The 13,728-nt window shown below is 37.7% G+C and overlaps 1 protein-coding gene across 1 annotated transcript in view; it reads right to left on the reverse strand.

Moving 5' to 3' along the window:
- Positions 1-7,959: 7,959 nt before the first annotated feature.
- Positions 7,960-13,728, reverse strand: part of LOC126483776 (solute carrier family 2, facilitated glucose transporter member 10-like) — a 65,174-nt gene continuing 59,405 nt past the window's right edge. The window contains exon 7 of the mRNA XM_050106932.1: positions 7,960-9,175. Coding sequence (XP_049962889.1) covers positions 9,046-9,175 — 130 coding nt within the window. The 3' untranslated portion in view covers positions 7,960-9,045. The remainder of the gene's footprint in view (positions 9,176-13,728) is intronic.

Raw genomic sequence — 13,728 nt, forward strand, 5'->3', positions numbered from 1 at the left:
CTCTAGCCATCCCTGCTTAGCCATTTTGCACTTCCTGTCGATCTCATTTTTGAGATGTTTGTATTCCTTTTTGTCTGCTTCATTTACTGCATTTTTGTATTTTTTCCTTTCATCAATTAAATTCAATATTTATTCTGTTACCCAAGGATTTCTACTAGCCCTCGTCTTTTTACCTACTTCATCCTCTGCTGCCTTCACTATTTCATCCCTCAAAGCTACCCATTCTTCTTCTACTGTATTTCTTTCCCCCACTCCTGTCAATTGTTCCCTTATGCTCTCCTTGAAACTCTGCACAACCTCTGGTTCTTTCAGTTTATCCTGGTCCTATCTCCTTAAATTCCCACCTTTTTGCAATTTCTTCGGTTTTAATCTACAGTTCATAAGCAATAGATTGCGGTAAGGGTCCACATCTGCCCCTGGAAATGTCTTACAATTTAAAACCTGGTTCCTAAATCTCTGTCTTACCATTATACAATCTATCCGATACATTTTAGTATCTCCAGGTTTCTTCCATGTATACAACCTTCTTTTATGATTCTTAAACCAAGTGTTAGCTATGATCAAGTTATGCTCTGTGCAAAATTCTACCAGACGGCTTCATCTTTCATTTCTTACCCCCAATCCGTATTCACCTACTATGTTTCCTTCTCTCCCTTTTCCTACTCTCGAATTCCAGTCACCCATGACTACTAAATTTTCATCTCCCTTCACTACCTGAATAATTTCTTTTATCTCATCATACATTCCATCAATTTCTTCGTCATCTGCAGAGCTACTTGGCATATAAACTTTTACTACTGTAGTAGGCATGGGCTTCGTATCTATCTTGGCCATAATAACGCGTTCACTATGCTTACCCATACTTCTATTTTTTTATTCATTATTAAACCTACTCCTGCATTACCCCTATTTGATTTTGTATTTATAACTCTGTATTCACCTGACCAAAAGTCTTGTTCCTCCTGCCACCGAACTTCACTAATTCCCACTATATCTAACTTTAACCGATCCATTTCCCTTTTTAAATTTTCTAACCTACCTGCCCGATTAAGGGATCTGACATTCCACACTCCGATCCATAGAACGCCAGTTTTCTTTCTCCTGATAACAACGTCCTCCTGCGTAGTCCCTGCCCGGAGATCCGAATGGGGGACTATTTTACCTCCGGAATATTTTACCCAAGAGGATGCCCTTATTATTTAACCATACAGTAAAGCTGCATGCCCTCGGGAAAAATAAAGGCTGTAGTTTCTCGTTGCTTTCAGCCGTTCGCCGTACCAGAACAGCAAAACCATTTTGGTTAGTGTTACAAGGCCAGATCAGTCAATCATCCAGACTGTTACCCCTGCAACTACTGAAAAGGCTGCTGCCCCTCTTCAGGAACCACACATTTGTCTGGCCTCTCAACAGATACCCCTCCGTTGTGGTTGCACCTACGGCATGGCTATCTGTATCGTTGAGGCACACAAGCCTCCCCACCAACGGCAAGGTCCATGGTTCATGAAAGATATTGAGGTGAAATTTTCAAGACGGGTAAATCAAACAAGGAGGAATCGAATCAGCACTTACGCCTCTCGTCCATCAAACTCCTCAAACACAGTTGTCTGTTACAGTCTCTACTCACTACTGTTACCTACATTAGTGCAATCTTTTCTTCATTAGATGGTTCATTACTACTTTACATTGCAAAACAATGTTCAGCTTAATATTGTGCCATTTTGATTTGAGACACTACAGATATGGGAGGCAATATATGTTAATGACTTTGTGGAAATTCATATGCCTGATTTTCATTTTACTTTTTTAAAAAATCACAAAATACAGAGGATGGAAGAGATAAGCAATCTACACTACAAAATTGAACCAATGTCAGGGGGAAAACGAAACAAATAACATTACAGGTACATTGTGCAAATTAAATGTAAGTGCAATTGGAGTTTCTCATCACGTGAGTAACTCGAAGGAAACAGATAAAAATCAACACAAATTCACTAAAATATTTTTTTAATATACTGATATTCAAAACATGATATTCATATGTACAATAAATGTCACTGTTACTGAAATACAATTAAGCAACAATTATATTGTGAGTTCAAATAACAACTGTCAATACACAACCAAAATTGAGAAGCACAAAATATAAGGTTTTTCATCTGCCAATTGCATTTATTACAACATGGGAATATTGCCATGAATCAAGAATTTTGTGTGGTTGCTCCAGAAAAATTAAGTATTTTCTTTTTTATGTATAAAACAAATATAAAAATACGGTGCCACAACTGGAAACAACTCAGCATAGCACATCCATTTGATTATGGCACAACCTCTTTATCCTTATTCACAACCATATCAGAAAGAAAGTTTTATTAAAAAAATATTATTTCATTGGAAATATCAACACAGTCAGGCAGCCCTTTCGAGTTCTTTAAATTCAAAGCCCAGTTTGATTCAATATTAAATATTTACATCATGATTAAAATTGCAAAAAAATTAACCACCAGAAATAGAACTATTTGATGTAACAAAAGGAAAATTTTTCAAGCACCGTTATCACATTTTCCTTTATGTTAAACAACATATTTTAGGTTTTAACTTTAACTGTTGTTTTATTGAGTGGATGAAAATGGTGAATAACACTGTGTAATAGTCATAAAAACTATGTTTACATTGCAGGCAATAATCTCTATCATTCACTTGGAGCACAAATTCACTTGCAGCAGAAATTAAGTATTACTGTCTCCTAAATACGAGTTTTTAAGTAGAATTTCATCTGATTGGTTATTTTTATTTGTATCCAGTATTATTTTTAATATGCATCCTAATTTACCTTTGCATACATGTTAAAAACTGTGCAATGATGCTGTATAATGAAAGTACATATTGTCAAGCTCATGTGAAATACAAAATATCTATAAAAAGTTACTATAAGAGCTCTAATCGGTGCATTCACTTTGTCTATAAATTAAAATATTAAGCATGAAGGGGCAGTTAAGAGCATTATTTTTTTTTCACAACAGTAAATAACATTAAATACTTATTAAATGCGAGTCAGAGAAGAATACAGACAATATATAGTAACTGATTTAGTATAAAATATTTTATGGCTTATATGCATAGCTTTGCTGAAAGTAATTACAGAATGTACATTGAAACTCTAAAATACAAGTCTGTCATGGAACTTCAAAATACCCTTTCTTCTACAGGAACATTTCTATAAAACTTATGAGAAACATTACTTAATATTAAAATGAATTAAATAAAACTGACACTTTACAGTAACGGACGTGAGACTTCACAACTACACATTTCAAACAACTGAGACAGGTAGGTAAAAATTATCAATGAACTAAGCTATAGAGACCGACTACTCATGAGTAATAAAACTATTCTTTGCAGACTGAAAGCAACCCTCAGGAACTAAATCAATATTCGTTTTAGCTTATCCTCTGTCTAGGCTGTGCCAAATGAATAAATAAAATCTAGAATACGAAGAGTCCCGTTTCATACATAACCCCCTTTATGTTTGTTGAAATTATTTCCCTTCTCACTAACGAATATATATCATTCTTCGGAGAGTAGTTTCCCTGGCGTATGGAAGGGGAGTGGAGGAAAGGAAAAGGGGGCGGGGGGGGGGGGGGGGGGGGGGGGGGGGGGGGTGAGAGAGAGGTATTGCAAACATGCTGGTTGTGGGCATTTAATATCTTACCAGACCCTTAACAATTACCTGTATGTAATTAACTGATGGTAAACAAAGTGAGTTCAACCACAACTAAAAATATCAACAAAGTCCAGATTGCGATTTGCCACAAACATGAAACATTGAGTTGCAGACAGGAATAAGAAAAAAAAGACTGTTACACACTGAGCATCCTCCAGAGCCTTGTTCAGAAATGAAAGGAAAACACAAGCAGGCACATCTAACACACACATGACCACTATTTCCAATCACTCTGGCCCAACTGCAACTGTTGTGTTGAATGAAAGCAGCAGTCTTGAGTGGGGCAGGAAAGGGAGGAGGGATAGCAGGGTACGGGTGGAAGGAGAAAAGAGTGTTATCTGCGGAGCACGCATGGTCTAGAAAGCGGTAAGAGAAGACTGGGGGAACTGGCAATAGCGTGCAATGAAGGGGAATACGAGTTGCTTGGAGGTGATAGGACAAAGGGGGAAGAAACTGTTGGGTGGAGGGGTTGGGGAGCGTATGTTATCAGTAGGTTGAAGTCCATGATAACTTCGAGAGCTGTGAATGTGTTTCTAAGGATAATTCCCATGTGTGCACTTCAGAAAACCTGGTGGTGGAGAGGAGGATCCAGATGGCCCAGGTTGTCAAGCAGCTTTGAAATCAAGCATGCTATGTTCAGCTGCATGTTGTGCCACTTGCTCTTGGCCACAGTTTGGCAGTGTTATTCATACTGATGGACAATGGTTGTTGCCTCCAAATTGTGCCTAAGACCACAGTGGAACATCCTGAGACACAACTGCAGCTGAACATAATGTGCCTGTTTGACACCGCTTGATTTCAATGGCTGCTTGACACCTTGAACCATTTGCATCCTCCTATCCACCACCATCTTTTCTGAACTGTGCAGATGGAATTTATCCTTACAACACAGTACCTGCCCCCGAAATTATCCTGGCCTCAACTACGATAAACTATTGTCACCACGCCTACCATCCAGCAATTTCCATCCCCTCTGTCCAATCACCTTCTCCCAATTCACATCCCCCAATCTCACTGTGTGCTTCTCTCTGCCAATGCTCCCACCAGTCTTCCCCCCCCCCCGCCCCCCCCCCCCCCCCCCCCTCCACCTACAAGCTCCCAATGCTTGCACCTCCCACACTTTTCCTGCTGCTTTCTAGCGTCTGCATGCTCTGCCAAACAACACCTTCTCACCCCCTACCTATACCCTGCTACCCCTCCCCCTTAACTGCTTTCGTTCAATGCAACAGCTGTAGTGTGGTCAAAGCAGCGGAGATAGTGGTCATGTTTGTATGAGGTGCGCCTGTTTGTGTGAATGTGAGTTTCTCATTCTTTTCTGAATGCTTTGGCCAAAAGCTCAGTCTGTGTCTGTAACAGACTTTCCACTGTGCTTGTCTGCAGCTCAATGTGTCATCTTTACAGTGTGTAGCAGTCTATGCTTTTCATAACTGATGATACTCCAAACTGGACTTCTCACTGTTTTATAATTAAAAATGTGATTTTAATAGTAACTGTTAATGAGATTTCAAATAATGCTCTGTTTCTTGAACATTCATGTTTTAACAAACTGGATTCTTGTCTTCTGCACTTAAGTGATAGATCAAACTTTATAATCACATGGTTACATCATGGAAAGCAATAATTTGTAGCACTGCGAATTCCTTTGTTGACAATTGTGTAAAACAGGGATAATTTAATTCTGTAGCTGAAACACTCATCTTACAGAGGTAGTGCTGACTAGCAGTTTGGCACTAAACACATTTCGATTACTGTAACTATTGTTCATAATTTTTTACCATTGCAAACATATTCCCACAGTTAACATTATGTTCTCACACACACGAGTGCGTGGTACAGTGTTCAGCTATGTAGTGAATGGTTGAGTTTTTTTCATACAACTGTTTCAGTTACAGAATTATATTTACTACTCTTGGACATATTGTATGAAATGAAAATTTTCAGTGATCAGTTTTGTTGCTTGTACGTCTTCATTGAATACAGTTTTTTCTCCACTGAAAGATAAAATATTTACACAACTGGCTTCAGAGAATGAGTATCCCACTACACTGCTGAAGATCAGTACTGAAGGCCATAGAAAACTGAACTGTTGGTAAACACAAAAATCAATACAAAACATACTACACAAATCTATCATCACAAATTCATCATTACTGTATATTTTAGAAACAAAATAATTATGGACAAACAGAGGCAGGAAGAGGTGGACACAGAGAGGGAGAGGAGGAGGACGTGTGTTCATCAATATGTCTTGAATGCACGCACAGGCGAAGCTGCAAGGAAAAGACAACAGTCTGGTCGTTCTTGGATAGTTGTTGCCTATTCTGCAAGACAACAAAAGACTGAGTTGGCGGTCATTTGTGCACGAGATATGCTTGCTAGTGTGTGCCAATGGTGTATGTCTCTCATTTACTGATGAAGGCTGTGGCCAAAAGCTTTATGTAAGCATCATTTAATTGTGCCTGTCTGCAACTTGACGTATCTTTTACATGGTAGGTAGCAATCCTAAAAGTCTCAGCAGGCAATGGAGTCTGCCCCCCATCCCCTCTGTCCAAACCTTACCCTGTGTCTGGTTCTTAGTAAGCTACCACATTTTAAACTGATTAGCAAAGTTTTGTTCTTCTCTATTTTGTGCAAGTTTCATTCTGTATATTTACTGATTGTATGAGAGGGATTCAAATTGCATGCAAGACTCACTGACTGACAAAGTTCCATTTGTCACAGTCCAATGATTTATAGTTGGACTGTTGCTCATAATTATTGAACAGTAGCTACCTGATCTTCCGGTGCATTTATTTGCTATACCGTACATATACGATGAAGATCGTCCTGAAATGTTCTTATGAAATTTACCTTGTTACAAATGCTGGTAGTGAAACAGTTTATATAGAACATAGGGAATTTTATTGTCCTTAACTGTTTTTGTGTCCCTACTTTGTCTGATTTGGTGATAGGTTGATGTGTATTTTTCATGTTCCTGAAGTACTTACCTCTATTATGATACGTAATGTACTTACTGAATAAATAACAACTTGCTCAAACTAATAGATATAATTTTCAGATACCTGAGGAGACCAGATGTAACTTACTGTAGAAATGCCACATCTATTGTTTGCAGGAATTCACTAAATTCTGAGATTCCAGACTGTTTACAATGCATCACATATAAATATCAAATACAGATTCATACATGCACCAGCCAAGGCTCACTCCACCTATTGCATTGGAGTAACTTGTAAACTTTGTATTTTCTAAATACTAACAAGGTCTTGACTGTTAGTTACAGCCAACAACTATTTAAAAAATGAGAACTACAGAGCTCTGTGGTATACTAAGTCTGGATATTTGTGCATGATAATGAAAAATTACATTACTTATTTGCAGAAAAGGAAGGAATGAGAGGACCTGTTGAGCAATGAGCACAATCTGTATGTGGAATTTCTAATAACATTCAAATCATCACCTTGTTTTTCTCTTCACAATTCTATAAAACCCCTGACACAACAACTTTACCACCTGCTTGATTATCAAATGAAAAAGAGAAGCCGGTACAGTTAAGGCAGCTGGATGTAGCAAAATACAGTTCATAAATAATAAAAGCAGTAAAGAAAATGTAAGTGTGCATTCACTCGCGCACACACACACACACACACACACACACACACACACACACACACACACACACACACAGAGCTACTGAAAATGGTCCGACATTTAAAGGTAAAAAATTTCTGTACACAACACTAAAAATTGAGTCAAAAGGCATTACACTGACAAAATGTTGGAATAATTGATAAAGTTATAAGAGAACAAAGGTTATACCATCATAAATATTTAGGAAATGTTAAGCTAACTAACATAGTTAACTTTATAGTACAAAATTATATTTTTCTAAATTTGTTTTCTTGACTAAGCAAAGAACAGTTCCTAGAAAGGGTGACTTGTATCTGCTGGAATCTGCATCTATAAATGAAATTCTTTTATGACTAAACTGAAGCAAGACAACTCTTATTATCTGTTTAAGACCCAACAGATTTTTTTTTAAATATTCATCTATGATAAACTTGTACATCACTTAGCAATTATTTAAAATAACATACTGCTGACTAAATACAAACAAGAGGTCTAAAATATTTTCACAAAACTTAAAATATAATTAAAGTCTTAAAATTTAATTAAAGTAATGTTAAAGCTGAAGCAAATATCTCCTTACATTCTACAATACTTTTATATTTCCAGTATAAAATGAAAAATAAAAACATTATAAACACAAAAGTTACATTCTTAAAGCAGTATTGATGAGGCAGTGTGCAATAGTGAATAAAGTTACTTGATGAATGACCACGTCAAAATGTGTCATAGTATAAACTTGTTTACAGTGAGTATGAGAAAAATATTTACATTACATAAAAGTTACTTGCCCTTCTGACAGGAAGCACAAAGTTCAGGATATGCCTAATACATAAAGGTTGAAATGTACAGCAAGACAAACATTTTACAAAACTAGTTTATAAGGGGAAGAAACAGTTACCTCAGAATAATACGCAGGAACGTGTACATCATTTACATACAAAATTGGTGCAATTGTTTTAAATATGATTAGAGAGAATGTCAACTGGTTCAATTCATGTTACATAAGCCCAGTAATAGGAGCAGATCAGTATGTTCAAACTGTCTATGAATTACCAGCATGTAACATAATGACAGGATATTAATAATGTGTAGCATCAGGAATAATGTTGATATTATTCGAGAGCCAAGAGAGAATTTTGAATACAATGCACTACTACTTCAGTAAAAGATTCGGCCTTAGTAGTAGAGTTCCATCGCAAAATTCGATGAATAGTTGTATTAATGGGAAACTTACTGTATTAATCCTGAAAGAACATGATTAATTTCCAAATCTATTTTCAAGTCTACTTTAGGAACACAGTGTAACCCCCAAAGAGAAAGCCCTTATTTGTGCATTCTGAACTTGGATTTACCATTATGTCACTACCACATTGTGTGATACAACTGTCATTACGTTTTTATTATTCTGTGTTTCTCAAGTAATTGTGACCAACAGCTTCAGCTAACCTTCAGGTGTTATGACCTTTGGGATGCAGCTTTTTCAAATCTCAGCAATACAAGGCCTAATGTGACAGCTTTGCTGGGGGGTTTCCTAGCATGTATTTTTGCATCTCACTGTCCTGAGGATCTCTACACTTTGACAGAAGTTACAAAAGTCAAATAAGCTGCCAAACATTATGAAGCCATATAAAGTCATATGCTGTCATTGTGTTCAAAGCTGCAAGTGGTAATAAAATAAATTACAATATATATCTTCAAATTACTGTGCTCTCCATTCCAGAATGAGAAACTTGACGATACTGTCTTGATTTGTGCAGAAGCCACTCATTATTACTTAAGCATGGCAGACCATGGAGATTTTGGTACATTCGTGTTTTGGGGGACCTGAAATGAGAAAAGAAAAATGAAGAGCTAATCTAGACTTGTGCAATACATAAAGAAATATTTCCTAAAGCAAAAATCAAAAGTCAAATACAGAGATTGATGGTATGTGAGACACAGAAGAGGTGCTTACTATTGAATCACTGACACAGTAACAGTAAACATATCTCTATCACTGGAAGGAAATAGCAATAGGAAATATTAAATGGTAAAAGAAAAATGTGTTGATATATCCTGTTCATCTTGCCTACTGACAAGGTAATGTGTTTTAAGTTCAACCGCAAGAGAACGCATTCTTTTTTCTCCTCTGTTTTAGTACCTCTCACTTACACCACAGTTACCAATATCTCTGACAAGTTTTATGTAAGCATTTTTAATAATGTGTGCTGCAATCACATATGAAATATTTATGACAGAAATTCCTCTACAAAGTAAGTACAAATACATTACTACTAGCATCAGTGCAAAAACAAATTTACCACTAGCAAGACACAAAAAAGGAACAAGAAGGATCTAAACCTCTGTCCACTGTTCAGTGCCTCCTCCGTGTGTTGAGTGCTAAACCTCTGTGTTGAGTGCTAAGTCTATTTCACACACACATCCCTATCTTGAGTTAACATTTTTACCTTATGACAGTGAATGTCAGTCAGTCTTTTGCATATCTACAATGACTGCCTTGTGCAATTAGTGTGTCTTCACTCTATGAATGAAAGAGCACACAAAACAACTACTATCAGAAAGAAACTGATTGCATGAACTTCAAGTGCCACTTTGTAAAAGTAACAACAGAGAAATTGTTACATCACTACTTGGCAGAATGGCTGAATGTGCAGTTGTCATTATGGATGGTGACTGAATGAACAATGTAGTGCATTTACTGTAACTGAATTCCACAACCTGAAACTTTCAAAGAGCTGTCAAGTAAGCATCCTCAATAGTACAAAACACACTGTATTATATGTACGGAATATCACAATGAGGGTGATTTAATACACCAAACAATCTTATTAGAAACAGAATGTCCTATCAAAAAGTGCTGCAGTTTTCATTACAAAAAAAATCACTAACACTCCTTCAATATTAGTGAATGTAAACAGCTTTATTGCTCAACATTCAGTTACCACAAGTTCTTTATTCAGATAATCTTACAACTGATTTTCCTCCAAAAACTCAATACTAAACATAGATACTTTATTCAATGCTTAGCTTATTTTAAACTGGTGGAAATTAGGTATATAGATGAGGGAGGGATAATACACTAATGAACAACTCTTTGAGAAATAGCTGTTGTGTTGGAGAAAAAAGTTCTGTCAACATATCAAATGGAATAGTTCACTTTGTCACGACAGGGGTTGTCAGACCTTTTGCTGGTCACCTGCATGACTGTCGACCACAGTATGGGCATGACAAGCAACATCAACAAATCTGATCATACAAAATTTTTAAGGCTTTTGTGGCCACTTGTTGACAAACAGTCTGTTGGCTTTTGTCTCGGGTTCTTCGGTCGACGTTTGTCTAATGATTTTACTGACATTTCGTCAGAACGAGTGGCTGCCGTTTTCAAAGCTTCACCCACCATTGCTGGTGGTGAACTGGATCTGATCATGCCCATGTTGCACATGCCCAACATATAAAATACTCCATTTTTGAGTCAATTTAGGAATAAACCAACACCTCCATGTCAATTGCTGTAGGTAGCAGGATATTGTGACAGGGGTGCCATCAACTATCACAAATTGTAACAGCAGACACACTTGCCACAGTACAGAAAACTGCTTACCAGTTCAATGTTGGACACTGAACCGATATGTTATCCAAACTGTAAGCTATGGGGTAAAGAAGCTATCACCTCCAATATGTGTACCACTGCTTGCAACCCATCTTCACAGAATGGAAAGAAAATTAGGGTTTGATGTCCTCTCAGAGGCCTTGACATCCATTTGTTGTAGAATCTTGAAGTATACTCTGAGTTCAAACATAACAAAATATCTGTAACAGAATAACCTCCTCCAAGCCAATCAGCAAGATACCGAAAACATAAGTCATCTGAAACCCAACTTCTACAAGTCTCACACGACATATTGAAAGCTATGGATCAAGGCAGACAGGTCGATGCTGTATCCCTCGATTTCCGAAAATTATTTGAATCAGTACCATATCTATGCTTATTATCAAAGTTACAAGGGTATGGGGTATCAAGCAAAATTTATGACTGGGCTGAGAATTTTTTGGTAGAAAGAATGGAGCATGGTATCTTGGATGGAGAGCCATTGACATAAATTCATGTGTGTCCCAGGCAAGGGTGTTCTGAGCAACCCTGTTCAAGTTCTGTATCAATGATCTTGCAGACAATATTAATAGTAAGCTCAGCCTTTTTGCGGATGATGCAGTTATCTATTATCAAATACTATCTGAAAAAAGCTGTCCAAATATTTAGACAGCTCTTGATAGATTTCAAAGAGGCGCAACTTGCTTTAAATGTTGAGCAATGTAAAATTGTGCACTGCCCAAATGGAAAAAAGAAGCTTAGTATCCTATGACTATGATATCAATGAGCTGCATTTGTAATCATTTGATTCATACAAATACATGCGTGTAACGATGTGTAGGGGTATGAAATAGAATGATCAGACAGTCTCTGTCATAGAAAAAGCAGTTGGCAGACTGATAAATTGGCAGAATACTAGAGAGATGCAATCAGTCTACAATTGAGACTGCACACAAATCACTTGTGTGACATATCCTAGAATATTGCTCAAGTGTGTGGAACCTCTACCAAACAGGACTAACAAGGGATATTGAAAAGATAATGAAGGGCTTTGCGTTACCCATGGGAGAGACTATAACACAACTGGACAAGTAAAAAGAAGAGAGATTAATGATGCTAATATTGTGTAACAGTGATAGCATCAGTTCTCATGCCTTGAAGAACAAATACGAAGAGGTATTATACTAAGACTTTATCCTATTACCTATTCTAGTGTCCGATTATAATGTAATATAAATTATGTATGAGATAGTTAAGAGACACGCATCTATTACTCTATCTTCAGGCCACGAATGGCCTACCGGGACCATCCGACCGGTTTGTCATCCTCAGTGGAGGATGTGGATAGGAGGGGCGTGGGGTCAGCACACCGCTCTCCCAGTTGTTATGATGGTATTCTTGACCGAAGCCGCTACTATTCGGTCGAGTAACTCCTCAATTGGCATCACGAGGCTGAGTGCACGCCGAAAAATGGCAACAGCACATGACGGCCTGAACGGTCATCCATCCAAGTGCCGACCACGCCCAACAGCACTTAACTTCGGTGATCTCACGGGAACCAGTGTATCCACTGCGGCAAGGTTGTTGCCAGTTCCTGACTCATAAGATATGTAATTATTAATGGGCTCTAATTGGAATTGTTGGTATTACATGAAGTAGACCTAAGCATCTAAAAATAATCCCGAAGCCCATAGGTGTTCAGTGGTGAATATAAAGGAAAAAATATAATATGATTGATAGACTTTGACTGAAATTGTCAATTATTACTGTAAAGCTTCAAATAATTGTTGATTAACTGATGTGCTTAGCATAATTTCGTATAAAATTAAATAATTCAGAAAGACTTTGACCAGCTGTGTCGACTGCGTACAAAAGGTAATTCTAGAGGTGTTGATTTTAATTGTTAAGAATACACTATATGGGCAGAGTGTACAGTTGGTATAGCCATTACTGGATCCACGTGACATGTGGCTAGTGGGGAAGCTACAGTATGAACCTACAGTATGGTACAGTATGAACCTTTTCTGCCAGATGATAACATAAAAAATTGATGATTTATTCGAGAGAAAGAACTTCACAAATTGAGCAGGTCAACAGTGTGTTGGTCCACCTCTGCCCTTATGCAAGTAGTTATTTGGTTTGGCATTGATTGATAGAGTTGTTGGATGTCCTCCTGAGGGATATCATGCCAAATTCTGTCCAACTGGTGCACTAGATCATCAAAATCCCAAGCTGGTTGGAAGGCCTTCCCATAATGCTCCAAATGTCCTCAACTGGAGAGAGACCTGGTAACCTTTCCGGTTAAAGTAGGGTTTGGCGAGCATGATCTTGCTGAAATGTAAGCCCAGGATGACTTGCCACAAAAGGCAACAAAATGGGGCACAGAATATCAGTGACATACCACTGTGCGGTAAGGGTGCTGCAGATGACAATCAAAGGGGTCTTGCTATGACAAAAAGTGGCATCCCACCATCACTCCTCATTGTCAGGCCATATGGCAAACAAGTCAGGTTAGTAACCCACTGCTGTCTGGGATTTGTCCAGACATATCTTCAGCCTAGAATCCCATTGACAGGAGCAGAATTGTCTTCAGGGATGAGTCCCACTTTGAACTGAGCCCAGATGACCAATGAAGATGTGTCTGGATATGCCCTGGATATCGACCTGTCACCCGCCATATGGCCTGACAACCAGAAGTGATGGTCTGGGGTGCCATTTCTTAATCTATTAAAATCTCATTAATATCAGACAAATATGTTTCAAGCTATAATATTTTAAAGTGAATAGT

This window comes from Schistocerca serialis, chromosome 6 (assembly GCF_023864345.2).
Source record: "Schistocerca serialis cubense isolate TAMUIC-IGC-003099 chromosome 6, iqSchSeri2.2, whole genome shotgun sequence".
In the NCBI taxonomy this organism is placed as follows: Eukaryota; Metazoa; Arthropoda; class Insecta; order Orthoptera; family Acrididae; genus Schistocerca; species Schistocerca serialis.